At 35.3% G+C, this 23,448-nt stretch overlaps 4 protein-coding genes, 1 long non-coding RNA gene and 1 pseudogene across 7 annotated transcripts; 2 read left to right on the top strand and 4 right to left on the bottom strand.

Moving 5' to 3' along the window:
• The first annotated feature begins 1,839 nt into the window (after positions 1 to 1,839).
• On the top strand, positions 1,840 to 3,253 carry LOC128039723 (probable glutathione S-transferase; annotated as a pseudogene).
• On the bottom strand, positions 2,318 to 6,554 carry LOC128039725 (uncharacterized). 3 transcript variants are annotated; one of them, XR_008194200.1, is made up of 3 exons: positions 6,503 to 6,554; positions 3,239 to 3,529; positions 2,318 to 2,816 (listed from the first exon to the last, which is right to left on the bottom strand). It is a non-coding gene; the product is annotated as an uncharacterized LOC128039725 (long non-coding RNA). The 3 variants fall into 3 exon arrangements; XR_008194199.1 differs by lacking the exon at positions 6,503 to 6,554 and adding an exon at positions 3,688 to 3,869; XR_008194198.1 differs by lacking the exon at positions 6,503 to 6,554 and having other exon boundaries at positions 3,239 to 3,870.
• LOC105796591 (probable glutathione S-transferase) lies at positions 4,824 to 6,495 on the top strand. The gene is made up of 2 exons (XM_012626339.2): positions 4,824 to 5,138; positions 6,076 to 6,495. The coding sequence occupies exons 1-2, from the start codon at positions 4,827 to 4,829 to the stop codon at positions 6,439 to 6,441; spliced, it is 678 nt and encodes a 225-aa protein (XP_012481793.2). The 5' UTR covers positions 4,824 to 4,826; the 3' UTR covers positions 6,442 to 6,495.
• A 649-nt stretch (positions 6,555 to 7,203) lies between the features above and the next one.
• Positions 7,204 to 9,592, bottom strand: LOC128039719 (uncharacterized). The gene has a single exon (XM_052627982.1). The coding sequence runs from the start codon at positions 9,490 to 9,492 to the stop codon at positions 7,414 to 7,416; it is 2,079 nt and encodes a 692-aa protein (XP_052483942.1). The 5' UTR covers positions 9,493 to 9,592; the 3' UTR covers positions 7,204 to 7,413.
• A 797-nt stretch (positions 9,593 to 10,389) lies between these two features.
• On the bottom strand, positions 10,390 to 12,110 carry LOC128039843 (uncharacterized). Its single transcript, XM_052628516.1, has 2 exons — positions 11,166 to 12,110; positions 10,390 to 10,452 (listed from the first exon to the last, which is right to left on the bottom strand). The coding sequence occupies exons 1-2, from the start codon at positions 12,108 to 12,110 to the stop codon at positions 10,390 to 10,392; spliced, it is 1,008 nt and encodes a 335-aa protein (XP_052484476.1).
• On the bottom strand, positions 12,104 to 13,447 carry LOC128039721 (uncharacterized). The gene has a single exon (XM_052627987.1). The coding sequence runs from the start codon at positions 13,310 to 13,312 to the stop codon at positions 12,110 to 12,112; it is 1,203 nt and encodes a 400-aa protein (XP_052483947.1). The 5' UTR covers positions 13,313 to 13,447; the 3' UTR covers positions 12,104 to 12,109.
• Between the last annotated feature and the right edge of the window lie 10,001 nt (positions 13,448 to 23,448).

Genomic DNA, 23,448 nt, shown 5'->3' with positions numbered 1-23,448 from the left:
TTTTAACCCATTGATTTTCGTCCATTTCCAGTTTCGTCCTTGATTCTTTAATTTCTTTAATTTTTTTTTTATTTTTCCTTTAAATTGCTCTTTTTTATTTTTATTAGTTTTGTTTGTTTTGATTTCATTTTATTTATTTTTTTAAACTGTGTAATTATTTTTTTCTTTTATATATATTATCTCATTTAAATAGTTTTACTTCATTTTATTTTTACGTATTATTTATATTAAACCATTTTTGTTTATATGTATTATTTTAAATTTTCTTTCCTATATGACATTCTAAACTTTTTATATACTATTTCCTTTAAGATGTATCATATGTTAATTATTTTAAAATTGTTTGGTACCTTTTTGACTTTACTATTTGTTTTAATTTATTTGTTATCCATTTCAAGATTTTATATATTCCTTATTTTATGCTTTCATATGTACATATATGTTATTATTTATTTTAAAATTTTTCATATATAATATTTTTAAATTGTTTTGTATATAGTTGATTTTAAATTTCTTTTTACATTATTCATTTAAAATTAATTTACTATCATTTTAAAATTGTTCTACACTTTATTTATTTTAATTTGCTTTGTACTACTCATCTTGAAATTGTTATATATGTTATTTAATTTATTCATCCTTGATTATTAATCTTAGTTCTCAAATAATGTATGTTGAGTGTGTATTGTCGCTATGTATACCATAATTTGTTTACTCGTATTTTCATATTGTCGTCATTCATCAATGTACCCCTTTACTTACACATTGTTTTAACATTACGTCAACTTTTTACCCAAATTCATAAAAAGGGAAAATTTTGGAAATAAAGGCAATACTCGATACTTGGGATCTTCGAGAGAATTGGACCCTAACGTGCTGGGTTCTATTTTTTTTGTTGAATCTGAATAATCGAGAATGCTCTTTAATAAAAAAAACATGAATAAAAGCTCATTATCGGGATTTCAATATGTTGTGTCCTAACGCATTGGATATGACACGTAGTTTTCTCGATACGAGGATTTTTTTAAAATAAGGGCAATATTCTATGTTTAGAAAATTCGAGAAGTCGTGCCCTAACTTACTGGGCTTCGATTTTTCTCGTTGATTTTAAGTAACCGAATATCCTTTTAAAATTAAAATAAACGAGGTTTAAATAAAAAATAAAAGGCAAGCTTACTCTCAAAATACGAGATGTTGTGTCCTAACTTACTGGATGTGACATCTTGTTACTTCGAGATAAGGAGGCATTTTCCATTTTGATTTATTCGATTAATTTTAAAAAAATAACACAATAAAGAGGGATCGTATTTTTAAATTCTTTTCGAGTTTTTAATTTTCGACACCAAGACATTAAGTAATCGACTAGGTACCAATTTTGGGCATATCGAGGGTGCTAACCCTTCCTCGTGCGTAATCGACTCCCAAATCCGTTTTTCTGAATTTCGTGGACCAAAATCGTTGTTTTAATAAAATCAAATCGTTTATTGAAAACAACCTTTTTAAGGTGATCCGATCACACCTTATCAAAAAAGATTGGTGGCGACTCCCATTTTCGTTTTTATTTTGTAAAATCCAAGTCGACCCCGTTTCATCAAAAAAATGGTGTCAACAATTAACATCGTACAATTTTTGTAATACCCCAAAACTTTTTACAGTAAGATATTATCTTTGATATAGTAAGTAAATAAAGTGACAAAAAGGAGAATTTTGAGTTATGACAACATTGGGAAGTATATTATGACATATTAATTTAAGAAAGGATTAAATTGCAAAAGTGAAAAAAGTTTTGTTACCCAAGAAAGTAAATACTCCACAAAACAGAGACCAAAACACTAGACCATGGATGAAGTGAAGCTCTTTGGGTTTTGGGCAAGTCCTTTTAGTAGAAGGGTCATTTGGGCATTAAAGCTAAAAGGTGTGGAATATGAATACATTGAAGAAGATCTGCCTTATAATAAGAGTGATCTGTTGTTGCAGTACAACCCAGTTCATAAAAAGATCCCAGTGCTGGTTCATGGAGGAAAGCCAATTGCAGAGTCATTGGTTATTTTGGAATATATAGATGAAGTGTGGCCACATAATCCTTTGTTGCCAAAAGATGCTTACGAGAGATCCGTAGCTAGAATTGGGTTGATTTTTTGAGTTTGTGTTAGAATCAACGGATTAACATCGACCCCATTACTCCTTTTTTTCATTAATAATATCCAATACAATTATCATCACCATTTAAATATGTAGGACCATTTAAATGTGAATATTAATTAGAGAATGATCATTAGACATGCATTGGATATTAATAGATTAAAAAGTAATGGACTGAAGTCAAATCCAGGATTGACTGATCAAAACTTGCCCAATCCAAACTTAAAAACAAGCTACACCATCAAAAAATCTAACCCAAAATGACCAAAACAAGTAATTCAAAATGTAAAAAATTTTAAAATTCGAATTAATCCATTTCAAAACCAATTTCACCCCTCCAATCTGGGGATCTAGTCTGAAACCACTTGTAGACCAGTAATATTTGATCCTAACCTTAAGTTTGCAGACTCAACCAATGTGGGAATTTTTTCGTAAATTCGGCGAAGAACAGCAGAAGGCAATCGAGAACAACTATGAAATTCTGAGGACGATTGAGGAACATGGTCTTGGAGACAAAAAGTTCTTTGGTGGCGACCAAATTGGCATAGCTGATCTTGTTTTTGGAATGATTATTCATATGTTGGCGCCTATGGAAGAGGTGGTGGGATATAAGTTTATTAAAGCCGATAGCTTCCCACGCCTGCATGCTTGGGCCAAGCATTTCAGCGAACACCCTGTGATCAAAGACAATGTCCCTGATTACACTAAAGTTGTTGATTTCTTGAAGATAAGAAGAGAATTTTATAGGAATTCTCAACAGAATAGCTAGAAAAAAGAAAGAAAGAAGGTACTTTTGATCGTTTAAGAACTAAAAATTGGGAAATAATGCAAAAGGATTGATTGTTCTTTTTCTTGTAGCATTTTTACTTTTTTTTTTATGCATTGTATGTTTGTAACAATAAAAAAAAAATTTTTTGCCAATAATTAATGTTTTGTTTGGTGTATAAAATCGAACCCAAAATGGCCAAAACAAGTAATCCAAAATGATAAAAAAAATTTAAAACTCGAATTAATCCATTTTAAAGCCAATTTCACCCCCTCGAATCTAGGGATCTAGTCTCAAACCACTAGCAGACCAGTAATATTTGATCCTAACCTTATTAATATAAGGTTGCAGACTCAACCAATGTGGGAATTCTTTCGTAAATTCGGTGAAGAACAGCAGAAGGCAATCGAGAACAACTATGAAATTCTGAGGACGAGAGGAACATGGTCTTAGAGACAAAAAAGTTCTTCGGTGGCGACCAAATTGGCGTCGCTGACCTTGTTTTTGGAATGGTTATTCATATGTTGGCACCCATGGAAGAGGTGGTGGGGCGAGTAAAGTTCATTAAAGCCGATAGCTTCCCACGCCTGCATGCCTGGGTCAGGCATTTCAGCGAACGCCCTGTGATCAAAGACAATGTCCCCGATTACAATAGAGTTGTGGATTTCTTGAAAAAAAGAAGAGAACTTTATAGGAAATCTCAACATAATCACTAGAAAAAATTAAGTACTCTTGATATTGAGAAATAATGCAAAAGGATTGGGATTTTCTTTTCGTACATTTCTATGTTTTCTCCATGCATTGTAAGTTTGTAACAATTTCTTTTTGCCAATAATTAATGTTTGGTGTGGTGGATGAGCTCAGCCAATACAACCTCCTTCCCTTGGATTGGATCTAAATTAAATTATAAAATTTTGAAAGGTTAAAATGTAATTTATCATATTTAAAGGGATTAAATAGAATTGTTTTCATTTTAAAGGATTAAAATAGAATTTTTACTATATATTAATTTATAATATCATCATTTATATGAAAACTCATATTTGGGTGACAGTCCCCTATAGTGACGAAGCCAAAAACTTTGCGGGGGCTAAGATAAAATTTTAAAATTTTGAGACTGAAGTTAAAAGTTCTATTCTAAAAGAGCTTAAATTATATGATTAATTTTCACGAAGGGCTAAAATTACAATTTTTCCATTTATTCAATGATTAAAAACTTAAAATTGATTAATGTTTAACCTCAAGGTTCAATTTAGTACTTAATTTTTTTTTGCTCAATTAGGTATTTAAACTTTCCATTTTGGTTCAAATTAGCACCGAACTTGACTTCGTAGTTCAAATTGGTTCAAATACGTCATCTAACTCAAGTACTAATTTAGACTAAAAAGCTAATTTGAACCAAGACGTCAAGTTCAAGTACGTAATTGAACCAAAATAAACCTTCGGTACCAAAATTTTTGAAGATTTAAGAAACTCGACCGATTTTGGAGAGAGAGTATGAAATACGTGTCCAGCTGCACAGTTGCCAGGAAGCTGGACGAGCTTTCTTTGGAATTTTTAGAAAACCTTTTAACTGGCACGTTTTTCTGACGTGTCAGCAAAAGCACGTACAACTGGACGCATTTTCATACAATCTCATCAAGTACTTTCATACAATCTCATCAAAATTAACCTATTTCCTTAAATCTTGAAAAAAACGACCTATTTAACTAATTAAAAAAACCGGCATATATGCATAATTTAACTGGAGAATCTGGCAAAATATAATTTGCAGCAAGCCATAGTATTAGTAATTGCGATACATCATCCATGACGATTGTATTTAGGCTGACCAAGAACAGTCCAAATCCCCCCACCCAAAACAATTATATAATGGCCCCTAGTTTACTTCACAAAACAGAGACCAAAACACTAGACCATGGATGAAGTGAAGCTCTTTGGGTTTTGGGCAAGTCCTTTTAGTAGAAGGGTCATTTGGGCATTAAAGCTAAAAGGTGTGGAATATGAATACATTGAAGAAGATCTGCCTTATAATAAGAGTGATCTGTTGTTGCAGTACAACCCAGTTCATAAAAAGATCCCAGTGCTCGTTCATGGAGGAAAGCCAATTGTAGAGTCATTGGTTATTTTGGAATATATAGATGAAGTGTGGCCACATAATCCTTTGTTGCCAAAAGATGCTTACGAGAGATCCGTAGCTAGATTTTGGGCCAAATTCATTCAGGAAAACGTACGTGTTATCTTGATTTTGTTCAACATTTGTCATATGCTTCCTCATTTTTTTAATCTACTTTTTCTTCCCAAATTTGTTCTCTTGTGAATTTTGATTCGAGTCTGGAAGTTCAATTCAATTAATTTGTCTGATTTGATAATCATAAGTCAATATTTCAAACTCATGTATTTTTATTTATAATCTCTCCTTATCTTTAAACTCAAACCCACGCCTTTCTAGTTATTGCAATAGTAATTGTGTCGATTGAACTAAGACTCGCTCGATTAATAATTCCAATTTAGTTTTTAAAACTTTGGGTTGTTTTGGGCCCGAGTCATTTCAAGTTTAAATCAGTTTTGAGTTTGTGATGTTTGGGTTATTTTCGGTTCGAATATTTCCAATTTACTAGTTAGTTTTTTTTTTCCTGCTTAAGTCATCTTGAGTTCAAGTCAATTCAAGGTACTTGATCAGATCATTTTGGATTTAGATCATTCTAAATCGTTTTGGATATAAGTCATTTTTTGTTCGGATTCAATATAATTGGGTTAATTTTTTAAGTTTGGGTTAGAATTAACGGGTCAAGATCTACTCCATTACTTTTTCTTCCATTAATAATATCCAATATAATTATCATCACCATTCAAATGTGTAGGACCATCTATTAAATGTAAATATTAATTAGTGAATGATCATTAGACATGCATTGGATATTAATAGATTAAAAGTAATAGAGTGAAGCCAAATCCAGGATTGACTGATCAAAACTTGCCCAATCCAAACTTAAAAACGAGTTAGACCGTAAAAAATTCGAACCCAAAATGATAAAAAAAAAATTTAACTCAAATTAATCCATTTTAAAACCAATTTCACCCCTCCCTCCAAGCTGGGGATCTAGTCTCAAACCACTTGCAGACCAGTAATGTTTGATCCTAACCTTATTAATATAAGTTTGCAGACTCAACCAACGTGGGAATTCTTTGCTAAACATGGCGAAGAACAGCAGAAGGCAATCGAGGACAACTATGAAATTCTGAGGACGATTGAGGAACATGGTCTTGGAGACAAAAAGTTCTTTGGCGGCGACCAAATTGGCGTAGCTGACCTTGTTTTTGGAATGGTTATTCATATGTTGGCACCCATGGAAGAGGTGGTGGGGGGAGTAAACTTCATTAAAGCCGATAGCTTCCCACGCCTGCATGCTTGGGTCAGGCATTTCAGCGAACACCCTGTGATCAAAGACAATGTCCCCGATTACACCAGAGTTTTGGATTTCTTGAAAAAAAGAAGAGAACTTTATTGGAAATCTCAACATAATCACTAAAAATTTAAGTACTCTTGATATTGAGAAATAATGCAAAAGGATTGGGATTTTCTTTTCGTACATTTCTATGTTTTCTCCATGCATTGTAAGTTTGTAACTTCTTTTTGCCAATAATTAATGTTTGGTGTGGTGGATGAGCTCAACCAATAGAACCTCCTTCCCTTGGATCTAAATTAAATTATAAATTTTTGAAAGGTTAAAATGTAAATTTATCATATTTAAAGGGATTAAATAAAATTGTTTTCATTTTAAAGGACTAAAATAGAGTTTTACTATATATTAATTTATAATATCATCATTTATATGAAAACTCATATTTGGGTGACAGTCCCCTATAGTGACGAAGCCAAAAACTTTGCAGGGGCTAAGATAAAATTTTAAAATTTTGAGACCGAAGTTAAAAGTTTTATTCTAAAAGAGCTTAAATTATATGATTAATTTTCACGAAGGGTCAAAATTACAATTTTTCTATTTATTCGAATGATTAAAAATTTTAAAATGATTAATACTTAACCTCATGGTTTAATTTGGTACTTAAATTTTTTTTGTTCAATTAGGTATTTGAACTTGTCATTTTGGTTCAAATTAGTACCGAACTTGACTTCATAGTTCAAATTGGTTCAAATACGTTATCTAACTCAAACACTAATTTGGACTAAAAAGCCAATTTGAACCAAGGCGTCAAGTTCAGGTACCAATTTGAACCTTAGAGCCAAGTTCAAGTACCAAAATGTATATTTACCCTAAAAGAATTCTGATGACTAGCCTCAAATCATGTTTGATTTAAACAAGTTTGAAGTTCTTAGACAACAATAACATAATAAAAAGCAATTAAGAAAAACAAACGGACATGAGCCATTGTTGGCAAATCTGGTACATGCATGCAGATGGACAGAACAGAGACATGTGAAGTTGCGACTTCTCTGTCTGGTAAACTTGAGTGGAGTATCATTGAAACGGTTCACCAGAGTCCTAGAAGGTCAAATCCCAACAACAATCCCAGTGTACGGTAAAGTTGCATCCAGTTTCTTTACATTCTAGGGCCTGTCCGTTGCAAAGCTCACGACATTCCACACAGGGAGGGCAATTCCAGATGTTTTTCACAACAGTGAGTGGATGTCGATGACGTGTACCTTTAATTTTGTTCCCAAGCTTCATATATGGGAGATCCCCAAGAGCACAATTGAGGTGAAGAGAGTTATCACAATCAGCACAATAGTAAAACCAACTATTCGGCTGCCTTTCTTTCTCGCAGAGATCGCAGTAAAGTTGAGAAGGCTCAGATTCATCAGAATAAGTCAGAGTAAGAGGATGTTTGTCATACTTGTACCAAGCAGTGAGTGGTAGTGTTGCACAACCTACATCTAAAGTGTAATCACAACGCTTCATGCATCTGTATGCAACACTCCATGGTTCCATTGTTCCAGAACAAGCACTGCAATCTCTTTGCCGGTTATGCTCAAGGAAGAGTGAATGGTCATGACTTGGATGGTTCAAGGTGTTCAACATTAACATACATCGAATGTCAAAGTTGAGGCTGCAACCTCTTCTGTAGCACCGATAGCTAAATCCCTGGTACCAATGACTGCAGGCATTACAAATTGAATATTCAACGAGCGTGCGTGAGTTTGTGAGTGTAAGTGCGTGCTTGTGAAATGGATGTCCCATTTCTTTCGATAATTCAGCGCAATTTTTATGGAGAAAGAACTTGCATTGCTCACAACTATAGAAAGGATTTGATATAGGCCTCATGCACCCATCACACTGGCTATCATCTTTGATCTCACCACTAAAAGTGAGTCTTAAATTATGATGATGGTAGGAATGTTTGATCTTACTTGCTACCATTATCTCTTCAATACTTATTTGTTCAATAACATCAGTGATCAAATTCGAAGGTCCATGCTTCTCATCATATCCTTCCTCGATAATTGTTCCATCCCAAATTGATTTATTGGTTGCACAATGTGCATGAGCAATATAATCACAACCAGAAGCAGAACAACAATACCTACCATAACTTGTATCAACTTCCGTTTGACAAATTTTGCACATACAATCTTCAACTTGATTTTGTTGAAAAGAATATGAAAAACAAATCACGTGACAATGTTGTGTTATCCTGATGTTGCGTGGCAATGAAATGCAATTCTTGTGGACAACAAGATTGCATGTAGCACAAAGATAGGGAGAGTGATCTCCGACAATGCCACAAAAATCACAAATAAATGACATTTTTTTGGATATAAGCATCCACGGGTGTTCATGGCTTGCATTGGTGATTGTTGGTGGTGAAACTATATCATCAACTGAAAGCTCAAAGTTGCAAAGCGAGCAGGAATAAACAAACCCGTTCCATTGGATTTTGCACAAATAGCAATTACATTTCTCGGGATGTGCAGGTCGTTGGGGCAAAAGAGTAAGGGGATGCTTACGGTCACAGGAGTGATTAATTTCTAGGGGTTGTTCTTCAACGCATTTCTTATGAAGAGTAAAGAATGTAGGATAAGAACAATCAAAACAATGGTAAATCGGACCAGATAATGGTGTCTGACATCCGGAGCAATCGCGCTCAACTTCCTCGTTATGGTTTTGAATGAAGTGTAAAGGATGGTGGTGCAAAGAATTGGGAAAATTTGTAGCAATGGATGATTGAAGCAAAGCACAATTGATGTGCAGATCAAATAAACAAGAACCACAATGATAAACAAATCCCCAGAATATTCCGCCACACAAACCACACACGTATTCACCCAGATAAGGTGATTGTGGGAAAAATGTAAGAGGGTGTTGTGGGTGAAAGGGATGTTGAATCCGAGGGACTAACTCTAACTCAGCACATCCCTTATGAAGGTAAAACTTACATTGATTGCAGCCGTAGCTCCCGCCCTCTAAAGGATTCTCACACCCAAAGCAACGAGCTGCTTCTGGGTCTACTTCTTTGCTTGCAACAGTCTGATATTTGAAGAAGACCAAAGGATGTGGATGACTGAAATGCTGAAGTTCCATGGTCTCCTCCTCTGTCCTACTCTCACATTCACTCACATCCATTACAAAAAAACACTTGATTTTGCTTCACTTTACTCCAGCCTTTGTGGTATACTTCATTAGTTCTTGCTCTTGTTCTTCATAAAGAGAAGAATCGTTTTCGTCGTTGACTTTGTGGTATACATGTTTTTTTTTTTTTAATTTGGTACTTAAATTTAATATTTTTTTAAGATGATATTTAAACTTTTTAGGTCTAATTTGGTACTTAAATTTGACTCTTTTTCTAATTTGATACTTGATCTTTTTATTTTTGTTTGATTTGGTACTTATCAAACATTTTACAAATTACTCAATATACTAACAATATTTTTTATGAGGTAGCAAAATAATCAAAGTATGACCGACATGTGATAGATGATATGATTTTTGTGTGTTTTATATGTTCAATTACTTTTAATTTTATTTATTTAATTAATTATTTTATTAATTGAAAATAATAAATTTCTTTTAATTTGGGGTTTTAAAAATATTTTTATTTAATATTAATTTGTTAAGCATAACATGATACTTTCTTCTTTTTAACATGAATTTCCTCTAATACCGATAATATTTTTTAGCATAAAAAAAAAGTTAACACTATTAGTGTTTTTTCAGTAAATTGTATAACATTTAATAAATTTAGATACCAAATCTAACCTAAAAAGAGTTTATATACCAAATTAAGAAAAAAAATACCAAATTCAAGTACCGAATTGAACTCAAAAAAATTAAACACGAAATTAAAAAAATGTCAAACTCAAATACTAAATATTAAATTAAGCATTCATAAATTCACAGCCCTAACCACTGACCCAAACGTACATAAGAGTGTGAAATTCATAAATACAAAACCTACCTCCTCTAGCTCTGAGTAAATGCCAAACCAATGAAATGACTCTTTTGATGTCTTCACAAATTTCTTCATCGATAGTTCCCAGTAGTCGCTGCCAAACCAAGTCCTAAGCATTCATCATGCTGGATAACCTGCATAAAACCATTCATGTTGGCCTTATCTCATATTTACACCACCAATTTGTTTCCTTTTTGGAACCTCAAAACCCTAATTAGAAGCTACTCAAAACTAAGAGATAAAAATATATAGTCAGTGTTAATCAATATATATGTATATTTAGTTTTAAAGAAGAAGCATATCTACTTAATTGATTGGATGTTGCGAATTAATTAAATATTAATTAAAATATATATAGACTGAAATGTTAATATAAAGATTGTTTTTTAAAGAGAATAAATTGCATGAAACTGTGATTCTACGTCATCATTATCCCTCTCTAACAAGAGAATGACAAATCAGATTTTTTCTTTTAATTTTTAACTTTTTCCTCATGAAAAAAATATAAATCCAATTAAAAATGCTAAAAATCAAGAGAAAAAATCAGATTTATCATTCTCGGATAGCATGAAATCAGAGTTACATGCAATTTTCCCTTTTTTAAATAGCTACCTAACCACTTTTTTGAGTATCTAAATTATATTTTTCCTATATTTGTACCTTGTTAATCCTCCTTAGTTAATCGTCGGTCAATTTTGATTAATGATAATGTGGCTCAATCACAAATAAATGTGTGGCAAAATAAAAAGTTAAAAAGGTTTTTTTTTAATAATTTAATATTAATATTAATGTCATTTAAACATAGTATTTTAGAAAAAATTATTGCGTCCACCCCTCCCACTCCAACCCTCTCCTTCTCCAAACACAACTGGCATCTCAATTTCCTCTCATCTTCAAACGGAGACTTTACCGTCTTCCATCTACCTGGACAGCAATCCCAATGGACGATAAAGTTGCATTCAGATTCTTTACATTCTAGGGCCTGTCCATTGCAAATCTCACCACATGCCTTACATGGAGGGCAATTCCAGATGTTTTTTACAATAGTGAATGGATGTTTATGCCTATAATGCTTCAATTTGTTCCCAAGCTTCAAATATGGGAGATCCCCGATAACACAATTGAGATGAAGAGAGTTATCACAATCAGCACAGTAGTAAAACCAATTATTTGGCTCTCTTTCTTTTTCGCAGAGATCGCAATAAAGTTGAGAAGGCTCAGAATCATCAAAAAAACTCAAAGTAAGAGCATGCCTGTCATACTTATACCAAGCAGAGAGTGGTAGTGTTGCACAACCTACATCTAAACTGAAATCACACCGCTTCATGCATCTAAATGCAACATCCCTTGAGTGTAGTTTTCTGAAACAAGCACTGCAACTCGTTCCCTCGTTGTTGTGGACAAGAAAGAGTGAATGCTCATGACTTGGGTGCTTCAAGGTGTCCGACAATAACATACATTGAATGTCAATTTTGAACCAGCAATCTCTTTTGTAGCATTTGTAGCTAAATCCTTGATATAGACGACCGCAAGCATCGCACCATGAATAACCACCCCAATCGTGTGAGTTCACGAGAGTAAGCAAATGCTTGTGAAAGGGGTGTGGCATTTCTTTAGGCAATTCAGCGCAATCTTTGTGGAGAAAGAACTTGCATTGCTCACAACTATAAAAAGGAGTTGATAAAGGTCTCGTGCACCCATCGCACTGACTGTCATCATCTTTGGTCTTCCCACTAAAAGTGAGTCTTAAATTATGATCATGATAGGAATGCTTGATCTCACTTGCTACCATTAGATCTCCAATACGAATTTGTTCAACAACATCAGTAAGCAAATTCGAAGGACCATGCCTCTCATCATAGCCGTCCTCGGTAATTGTTCCATCCCAAATTGCTTATTGGTTGCACAATGTGCATGAGCAATATAATCACAACCAGAAGCAGAACAACAATACCTACCATAACTTGTATCAACTTCCGTGTAACAAATTCTGCACATACAATCTTCAACTTGATTTTGTTGAAAAGAATATGAAAAACAAATCACGTGACAATGTCGTGTTATCCTGATGTTGCGTGGCAATGAAATGCAATTCTTGTGGACAAGGAGGTGACATGTAGCACAGAAATAGGGGGAGTGATAGCCGTCAGTGCCACAACAATCACAAACAAACGACATTTTTCTAGATACAAGCATCCACGGATGTTCATGACTTGCAACTGTGATTGTTGGTGGTGAAAAAAGAAAATCATCAAGTGAAAGATCAAAGTTGCATAGAGAGCAGGAATAAACAAACCCCTTCCATTGGATTCTGCACAAATAGCAACTACATTTCTGGGGATGAGTTGGCGGTTGTGGCAAGAGAGTAAGAGGATGCTTACGGTCACAGGGGTGATTAATCTCAAGGGGTAGTTCAGCACATTCCTTATGAAGGTTAAAGAATGTAGGATAAGTGCAATCTGAACAGTGGTAAAATGGACCAGATATTGGTTTTTGACACCCGGGGCAATCAGGCTCAACTTCCTTGTTATAGTTTTGAATGAAATGTAAAGAATGGGGGTGCAAAGAATTAGGAAAATTTGCAGCAATGGATGATTGAAGCAAAGCACAATTGATGTGCAGATCGAAATTACAATCATTACAATAATAAACAAATCCCCCATAATTCTTACCACACAAATCGCAAAATCCTGACCTAGACTGAGGTGAATTTGGCAAAAGAGTGAGAGGGTGTTTGGGGTGGAAGGGATTCTGAATCTTGGGGGCTAACTCTAACTCAGCACATCCCTTATGAAGATAAAACTCACATTGATTGCAGCCATAGCTCCAGCCCTCTACAGGTTTCTCACACCCAAGGCAAAGAGCTGCTTCCGGGTCTACTTCTTCGCGTGCAACAGTCTGATATTTGAAGGAGACCAAAGGATGTGGATGACTGAAATGTTGAAGTTCCATGGTCTCCCCCTCTGTCCTACTCTCACACTCACTCACATCCATTACAAGAAAACCCTCGAGTTTGCTTCACTTTACTCCACTCTTTGTGGTATACTTTCTTAGGTCTTTGCTTTTGTCGTTAAAGAGAAGAATCAATTTCGTCGTTGGCTTGTGCGACTATTTGTCAATATTTCTTTTCCCATAATATCCCAGCATTTCCATTCCAAGGATAAGAATATGGAACATTCAATTTTCCCATAAATTTGTTAGAGTTTGAAAAAGAAATTAATATTTTTTCTTATAATTGAGTTTTGTTTAAATTAATTAAGATTTTGAAATATATTTACTTTAATCAATCTTTATTAAAATGCTTCAATTTGCTTTATAGTTTATATTTCTTATAATTAAGTTTAATTTTATATTTTTAGTGTATATTTAATATATTCATGCAAATCAACATTTAGAGCATCAACAATTACATGAAAATATTTATAAGGAATTTACCTTGAATTAATTTTTAAAATAATCAACATGTGAAATATTATTATCGTGACAAATAATGATTTAAAAGCTATGCCACGTGAGTTGTAACCTATATCTATGATTTGAAAAATGTGAAAAGAATTGAGAGCAAAGCATCAACAAAAAGAAATTAGGCAACAAAATCGAATTCCCTAATGGTTGAGCATGTATATGACAAGATTGTCCGTACAAATAGAAAGAATGTAACTGATTAGTAGAGAACTCCTGAACTAAAGAATGTGATGAAACACAAGTTGTCTCTAAAAACTATCATCGAAACGAAATCCAAGCGAAATCAGGATGTGAACTCGAAAGGCTGAGGGGGCTGGGGTTCATCATCGACGGCCATAACTGATGAGGAACACTGTTGAATGCTGCCGATCCAGCTTTCCTTTCTTGAGGGATTTTAACAAGCTTATTATGGAATCATGTCCAGTGTCCTCTTGATCCATGTTGGGTAAGGGTTGGTGGGTTAAGGATGATTTCGATTGTCTTCTCTTCAACTAGGAGGTTTTTTCAACTCGAGTAAGATATGATTTTGACTGGTGGTGTTTAGGGGTGATAAGAACATGTTTTAACCTAAGGATGAGTAAAGAGGGTGTGTAGGCAACTTTTCAAGAGTGTTTAATTATGAAGGTTTTGATGTTGCTTGTAACACCCCTTACTCTTATTCCTTACCGGAACAGAGTACGAGGTATTACTAAATTTTTTTTTAAAAAATTTCAACAGCATTTCTGCTTGTTTTTGCTTAAACCTCCTGCAATTTCCAACCACAATTCAAATTTCCAACCAAAACAGTTGTATAAAGATACACAATTTAACTATTTATAAACGCCACATTTTAGATCGAACCATAACATATATATATACAGTGACGCCACATTACATAAAGTCGTCTATACATGCCATAATTTCCGGAATACCAGTAGCAAAATACCCAAACGCGGATGATAGTGTGGATGATTGTCCGACTCCGTCCCAATTCCAAGTTGATGGATATCACTATAATCAAGGGAAAAATAAAAGCAAGTAAGCATATAGCTTAGTAAGTAAACATATGACAAGTAGATAAATTTCCCACATGATTACACCAAAATATAACTTTTATCACAAATAAATTTCATTATTTGGTCAAATTCCAGCAAGCAGTATTTCTGCGTCATGGTCACTAATTTATTTTTATCGGGAGCTACAGGGCTCCAAATCAGATTCCGTAAATTTTCCCTGAAACTAGTTTCATATATATTTCCACCATAAAATTTTCAGAATTTTTGGTTGGATCAATTAGTACAGTTTATTCATTAAAGTTTCCCCTGTTTCACTACCCGACAGTCCTGACCTCCCTTACAAAAATTCACATAACTCTCTATACAAGTTTCAAACAATGTTCTAGTTTGTTTCTATTAAAATAGACTCAAAAGGAATCCATACATATAAATTTCAAGCCATAATTATTTTTTAGAATCTTTGGTGATTTTCCAAAGTTGGAACAGGGATTTCAATTCAATCCAACCCTGTCTCAGTAAAATTTAAATATCCCCAAATATATAATTCCTTTGCTTTCCCCACTTCTTTCATATGAAAATAGACTCATTCAGCTTCAATTTCATGTTTTATTCAACCTCCAATTCATTTTTCACCATTTATGGTGATTTTTCAAAGTTGCCCAACTGCTGCCATTCAAAACAGTTTTGCATTCAAATTGTTTCTTTTGTATTTTTTATTTTTCCTCCCATCTTATACATGGGTTGATTAAGTATCAAACCCGATATTCCTCCCATAAACTCGTCCACCACATATATGAATATTCACCTTCTCAATTTACTCGTTGAACACTCGGAATGTTAACCGTTGTTGGTGGATTCCGCACTTAGCACCACCAATGAATCGGGGAATCAGCACACAGCAACCCCTTGGGGGAATCAGCACTTAGCAACCCCCTTCACATTTCAGATGCGGTGGAATCAGCACTTAGCAACCACCAAATAGGTAGGGGAATCAGCACTTAGCAACCCCTCAGGGGAATCAGCACTTAGCAACCCCCTTTCACATTTAAAATACGGTGGAATCAGCACTTAGCAACCACCAATAGGTAGGGGAATCAGCACTTAGCAACCCCTCGGGGGAATCAGCACTTAGCAACCCCCTTCCACATTTAAAATACGGTGGAATCAGCACTTAGCAACCACCAATGAATAGGGGAATCAGCACACAACAACCCCTTTATATGCAATATGCTCGGCCTATTCAGTGTTCAACCAAAACCGTGTTTTGCAACTCCTTACCACCTTTCCCAATTTAACGATATTTTGGAATCTTGCCAAACATTTATTTTATATTCAAATAAATCTCAATCAAATAATACCAAAATAATACATTAAGTCACGTGTTTACTTACCTCGGTGCAAAATATCGTAATTTTGCAATTTATTCCACTATCTTTTCTTTTCCTCGTTTGAGGTAGTCCTCTCGTCTTTCTTGATCTATAATAACAAATTTAACTTATTTAAGGTTCACATTTATTAAAATAATCCTCCACCCAAAGTTTTGAAAAATTACAATTTTGCCCCCAAACTTTTGAATAATTACATTTTTGTCCCCAAGCTCGGAAATTAAATTTCATCACTTATTCTTATGTCTTATGACATGCTGAATATTTTTCCCTTCTATGGCAACATCAAATTCTCACTCTAACACATACTTTTGAACATTAACTATTTTTACCGATTATGTCAATTTACCCGTTTTCGTTTAAAATCGCTTAGCAAAAGTTGTTTAACATAATTTCTAGCTTCATATTCCACCATAAAACAGCAAAATAAACACTTTTCACCTATGGGTATTTTTCCAAATATAAACCCTAACATGAATTAACAGTAAAATAAGCTAAACCGAGCTACGATGATTTCAAAAATGCAAAGAACATTAAAAACGGGGCTAGGATGCACTTACTATGAGCTTGAGAAAGCAAAGAAACCTTAGCTATGGTGTCCCTTAAAATTCGGCAGCAACTTATGGAGAAGATGATGATTTTTGTCATCTTTTTCCCATTTTATTCTTTTTATAACCAAATGACTAAAATGCCCCCACTTAAAAAAATCTATTTCTCTCATTTCTTAGGTCTATTTTGTCCATCAATTACTAATGGTCTAATTACCACATAAGGACCCGCAACTTATAATTTCATATCAATTAGACACTTCTACATATAGAACTCAACTTTTGCACTTTTTAAAATTTAGTCCTTTTGACTAAATTGAGTGCCCAAACGTCAAAATTTTCGAACGAAATTTTTACGAAAATTTTCCGTGAAATTGTAGACCATAAAAATATAATAATAACCATATTTTCCTCGTCGGATTTGTGGTCTCAAACCACTATTCCGACTAGGCCTAGAATCGGTCATTATAACTCTCCCCTTAGGGATTTTCGTCCCAAAAATCTTACCTAAAAGAGGTTTGGGTACTTGCTTCCTCATAATTTCCTCCGGTTCCCACGTAGCCTCTTCCATTCCATGTTTCTGCCACAACACTTTCACTAAGGCTACACTTTTATTCCTTAACTGTTTGACCTCCCGAGCCAGAATTTTTATCGGTTCCTCCTCATAAGTCATATATGGTCGAACCTCAATCTCTGTAGGAGAAACTATATGTGAAGGATCCGAACGATAACGTCGCAACATCGACACATGAAATACATTATGTATTTTTTTCAACTCCGACGGTAAAGCTAACCGATAAGCTACAGGGTCAACTCTTTCAATAACTTCATATGGTCCAATAAAACGTGGACTCAATTTGCCTTTACGACCAAATCTCAGAATCTTTTTCCATGGAGATACTTTCAAGAATACTTTATCACCCACTTGAAACTCAATTTCTTTCCTCTTTAAATCTGCATACGACTTTTGCCGATCTGAAGCAGCCTTTAAACAGTCACGAATTATTTTCACCTTTTCTTCAGTTTCTTTCACCAAGTCAACTCCATGAATCTGGTTCTCACCGAGCTCAGTCCAATATAAAGGAGTTCTACACTTACGCCCATATAATGCTTCATACGGTGTCATTCGTATACTTGACTGATAGCTATTGTTATAAGCAAATTCAACCAATGGTAGATATTTCTCCCAACTGCCTTCCAATTCTAAAATACAACATCGGAGCATGTCTTCAAGAACTTGAATCACTCTTTCTGATTGCCCGTCAGTTTGCGGATGAAACGCAGTACTGAAATTCAATTTTGTACCCAAGGCTTCCTACAACTTTATCCAAAACCTCGAAGTAAATCTCGGATCTCTATCCGATATAATAGATTTAGGCACCCCGTGTAATCTCACTATTTCAGCAACATATAATTCCTCCAACCTGTCAAGTGAGTAATCAATGCGTATCGGAATAAAATGGGCTGACTTTGTCAATCTATCAACAATTACCCAAATAGCATCTTTCTTCTTTGGAGTTAAAGGCAATCCTGTCACAAAATCCATCGTAATACTGTCCCACTTCCACTCTGGAATCGTTATCGGCTGAAGTAAACCCGATGGTACTTGATGCTCAGCTTTCACTTGTTGACAAATTAAACAATTCGATACAAATTCCGAGATATCCTTTTTCATGCCCGGCCACCAGTACAACTTCTTCAAATCATTATACATTTTCACACTACCTGGATGGACTGATAAATCACCATTGTGTGCCTCACATAAAATGGTCCGAATTAGCTCATCATTTCTCGGTACACATATTCTATCTCGGAACATCAGGCAGTCATCTGAACCAATTTGAAAATCTGAATTAAAGCCTGTTTCACACTGAGCTCTTCTGACTTGCAATTTATTGTCATTCTTTTGAGCTTCCCACATCTGCTGAAGAAATAACGGTCTAACTCTCAATTCAGCCAAAATTGAACCATCATCAGATAAAGTTAATCTCGTACTCATAGCTCTCAAAGCAAATAAAGATTTTCTGCTCAAGGCATCAGCAACCACATTAGCTTTCCCGGGGTGATAATCAATCACTAGCTCATAGTCTTTAATTAGCTCGAGCCATCTTCGTTGCCAAAATTCAAGTCTTTTGGCTCATCAAATACTTCAAACTCTTATGATCGGTGAAGATTCGCACTTTTCACCATACAAATAATGACGCCAAATTTTAAAGCAAAAACAATAGCGACCAATTCTAAATCATGCGTCGGATAATTCTTCTCATGCGGTTTCAACTGCCTCAAGCATAAGCTATTACTTTACCCTCTTGCATTAACACACACCCAAGACCATTCAACGATGCATCATCAGAATTACAAACTCCTTCCGGACTCAAAGTTGCACCAACATCGGCGCCTCGACCAATAATGCCTTCAACTTTTCAAAACTTTGTTGACATTTATCGGTCCATTCAAACTTGACATTCTTCTGCAGAACTTAGTCATAGGAGAAGCAATCATCGAAAATCCCTTGACAAAGTGTCGTAATACCCACTAAGCCCGAAAGCTTCTAACTTCATCACATTCTTTGGTGGCTCCCAATCAACAATTGCTGAAATTTTGCTTGGATCAACCCAATACCTTCACTTGAAACTATATGTCCCAAGAATCCAACCTCACGAAGCCAAAACTCACTTTTGCTGAATTTAGCATACAATTTCTTTTCTCTCAGAATCTGCAACACAGTTCTCAAATGTTCTGCATGCTCAGATTTATCCCGAGAATAGATTAAAATATCATCTATGAACACCACCACGAACTTATCCAAGTACGGCCGGAAAATTCAGTTCATCAAGTCCATAAAAATAGCCGGAGCATTTGTTAACCCAAAAGGCATTACCAGAAATTCATAGTGTCCATACCTTGTTCTAAAGGCGGTTTTCGGCACATCAGACTCTTTAACTCTTAACTGATAGTAACCAGACCTCAAATCGATCTTAGAGAACACTGTTGCCCCTTTTAATTGATCAAATAAATCATCAATTCTCGGCAAAGGATACTTGTTCTTTATAGTCACCTTGTTGAGCTGACGATAGTCAATACAAAGTCTCATAGAGCCGTCCTTCTTTTTCACAAATAACACAGGAGCACCCCAAGGAGAAAAACTCGGTCTCACAAATCCTTTATCTGTCAACTCTTGTAACTGAGCTTTCAATTCCTTCAACTCAGTCGGAGCCATTCGATACGGTGCAATAGAAATCGGTGCAGTACCAGGTAACAGATCAATAGAAAACTCAACTTCTCTAATCGGAGGTAACCCAGGCAATTCCTCTGGAAATACATCTGGAAATTCACAAACTACCGGCACTGATTCAAGCTTCGACCCAGTAATATCCGTGTTCAGCACATAAGCAAGATAAACTTCACATCCCTTTCTCAAGTATTTATGAGCAGACATGTGCGAAATCACCATAGGCAACTTATTCGGCTCCTTTGTTTCAACCCGAAGAATTTCACCGTTTTCACAATTTAATTCAAGAATTTTCTGTCTACAATTTACCTTGGCATCATGCAATATCAACCAATCTATCCCCAAAATAATATCAAACTCATCAAATGGTAACAACATCAAATTAGCCGGGAAACAGTGACCTTGAATCATCAGGGGACAATTCTTGCAAACCTTATCGACTAAGACACATTTGCCTAAAGGATTTGATACTTTAACTACAAATTCAGTGTTTTCAACAGGAAATTTCTTACTAGATACCAAATTCATGCATACATACGAATGAGTAGAGCCGGGTCAATCAAAGCAATAACATCAATATCATGAAGAGAAAATGTACCAGTAATCACATCGGGAGATGAGGCATCCTCTCGAGCGCGTATGGCATAAGTCCTAGCAGGCGCTCTAGTTTCTGATCCTCCAGCTGCATCTTTTATCACACTCTTACCACTGGCTTTGCTTCCCACATTTCTCGGTGGTCTGCCTCTACTGACAACATCACCCGATCCAGCTCTTTGTAATTTTTCTTCTTCTATTCTCTCAGGTCAGTCTTTTACATAATGCTCTTGGGAACCACATCTGAAACAAGCTCATTTAAATCCCCAACACTCACCAGTATGTCGCCTGCCACACTGTTGACATTCAGGTCTGGTGTTTCCTACATTACCCACACTTGCCACTGAGGTAGCTCGAGTTGTAGTTCCGGAATATGACCTCCCTCGGTCTCTACGTGAATACCCAACTGAACCAGTTGGTCGTGGATCCATCCCTTTAAACTTCTTCGGGTGAGATTGAAATGTTCTGCCCATTGACCTCTTCCTTACATCTCGAGCTTCCATCTCTGCCCTTCTCTTTTCTCTACTCAGCTCTTCAGCTTTGCAGGCACAATCAACTAATACCACAAATTCTTTTAACTCTAAAATTCCAACATGCAATCTGATGTCTTCATTTAGCCCCTCTTCAAATCTTTTACACATAATAGCCTCCGTAGGCACACATTCCTGGGCATATTTACTAAGCCGGACAAACTCCAATTCATATTCTGCTACTGACATTCGGCCCTGTTTCAATCCGAGAAACTCTTTGCGCTTCTGATCAATAAACCGTTGGCTTACATATTTCTTTCTGAATTCTTCCTGAAAGAAGTCCCAAGTAACTCTTTCTTTTGGAACCACCGTTATTAATGTTTTCCACCAACGGTATGCCGAATCCTTCAATAAAGACTAGAGGTGCTCATGGGCCGGGAGGCCCGGCCCGGCCCGATGGCCCGCCCGAAATATGGGAGGGTTTGGGTAAAAATATAGGCCCAAATATGGGCTTGGGCAAAAAACGAGGCCTGCTTAGAAAGCGGGCCAGCCTCGAGCACCACTTTTTTTGCCAGTAGCCGATATAATAAATATATTTATTTTTTAATTTTAAAATATTTTTACATACTTTTTAATTTTTTAAATTTTAAAATATTTTTAAAATACTTTTTTAATTTTTTAATTTTAAAATACTTTTTTAATTTTTTAATTTTAAAATATTTTTAAAATACTTTTTTAATTTTAAAATTTTTAAAATAAAATGGTGGGCAGTAGGGCAGCTTATGATTTTTTCTGGCGGCCTGGGCAAAATCTTAGGCCCATATTTTGGTGGGGTCGGCTACCTAGATCCGGCCGAAATTTTTTATGGGCCTAGCTCGAACCCGGCCTACTCGGCCCATGAGCACCTCTAATAAAGACACAAGACATTTCAAACATTCCTCGGAGTACAAGATAATTCATCAAATACCGGATAGTATTTTCAAGCCAAAACTCGGCTTTTCCGAATCATCATCAACATTAGCCAAATCTTCATTTATGCTTTGAATTCATCAACGGGTGGTTTACTTGATCTCACCAATTCAGCACTTCGTGGAGCTACGGGGACCGGTTGAGGAATAGGAGGGGGTGGAGGAGGTGGAACATTCGGATTTACACGGACATATTCTGTATACCAATCACTCATCATCCGGAGGAAGGCTTCCCGAGCCTCATCCTGTCCATGTGTCTCATGTCTACTCTCTTCATGCGCGGTCCCTTGTCCGGGAGCCGGCGCGTTACTTTCAACATCATCTGTCACACTTCGCTCAGGATCCATTTACTATATAAAACAAAATTTTAAATTGTCAGAAATCATCACACTATCACAATATATTTATGGCATGTATAGACTGACTTTCACACATATTTTATTGGCCCGAGAACCGACTAAACTGTAGCTCTGATACCACTAAAATGTAACACCCTTTACTCGTATTCCTTACCGGAACAGAGTACGAGGTATTACTAAATTTTTTTAAAAAAAATTTCGACAGCATTTCTGCTTGTTTTTGCTTAAACCTCCTGCAATTTCCAACCACAATTCAAATTTCCAACCAAAACAGTTGTATAAAGATACACAATTTAACTATTTATAAACGCCACATTTTAGCTCGAACCATAACATATATATATACAGTGACGCCACATTACATAAAGTCGTCTATACATGCCATAATTTCCTAATACCAAGAGCAAAATACCCAAACGCGGATGATAGTGTGGATGATTGTCCGACTCCGTCCCAATTCCAAGTTGATGGATATCACTATAATCAAGGGAAAAATAAAAGCAAGTAAGCATATAGCTTAGTAAGTAAACATATGACAAGTAGATAAATTTCCCACATGATTACACCAAAATATAACTTTTATCACAAATAAATTTCATTATTTGGTCAAATTCCAGCAAGCAGTATTTCTGCGTCATGGTCACTAATTTATTTTTATCGGGAGCTACAGGGCTCCAAATCAGATTCCGTAAATTTTCCCTGAAACTAGATTCATATATATTTCCACCATAAAATTTTCGGAATTTTTGGTTGGCCAATTAGTACAGTTTATTCATTAAAGTTTCCCCTGTTTCACTACCCGACAGTCCTGGCCTCCCCTTACAAAAATTCACATAACTCTCTATACAAGTTTCAAAAAATGTTCTCGTTTGTTTCTATTAAAAATAGACTCAAAAAGGAATCCAGACATATAAATTTCAAGCCATAATTATTTTTTTAGAATCTTTGGTGATTTTCCAAAGTTGGAACAGGGGATTTCGAATTCAATCCAACCCTGTCTCAGTAAAATTTAAATATCCCCAAATATATAATTCCTTTGCTTTCCCCACTTATTTCTTATGAAAATAGACTCATTCAGCTTCAATTTCATTTTTATTCAACCTCCAATTCATTT

Source organism: Gossypium raimondii, chromosome 3, assembly GCF_025698545.1.
Source record: "Gossypium raimondii isolate GPD5lz chromosome 3, ASM2569854v1, whole genome shotgun sequence".
Taxonomy (NCBI): Eukaryota; Viridiplantae; Streptophyta; class Magnoliopsida; order Malvales; family Malvaceae; genus Gossypium; species Gossypium raimondii.
Note: the sequence above shows the minus strand (reverse complement) of the source record. Positions and strands in the feature narration are given on the sequence as shown.

Coding starts and splice junctions, on each gene's coding strand:
- LOC128039719 (XM_052627982.1), bottom strand. CDS start 9,492: ATGGATGTGAGTGAATGTGAGAGTAGGACAGAGGAGGAGACCATGGAA.
- LOC128039721 (XM_052627987.1), bottom strand. CDS start 13,312: ATGGATGTGAGTGAGTGTGAGAGTAGGACAGAGGGGGAGACCATGGAA.
- LOC128039843 (XM_052628516.1), bottom strand. CDS start 12,110: ATGGTAGCAAGTGAGATCAAGCATTCCTATCATGATCATAATTTAAGA. Junction 10,453..11,165: donor TGTGTTTGGAGAAGGAGAGG/GTTGGAGTGGGA, acceptor GGTTTTATGCAG/GTTATCCAGCATGATGAATG.
- LOC105796591 (XM_012626339.2), top strand. CDS start 4,827: ATGGATGAAGTGAAGCTCTTTGGGTTTTGGGCAAGTCCTTTTAGTAGA. Junction 5,139..6,075: donor CCAAATTCATTCAGGAAAAC/GTACGTGTTATC, acceptor ATAAGTTTGCAG/ACTCAACCAACGTGGGAATT.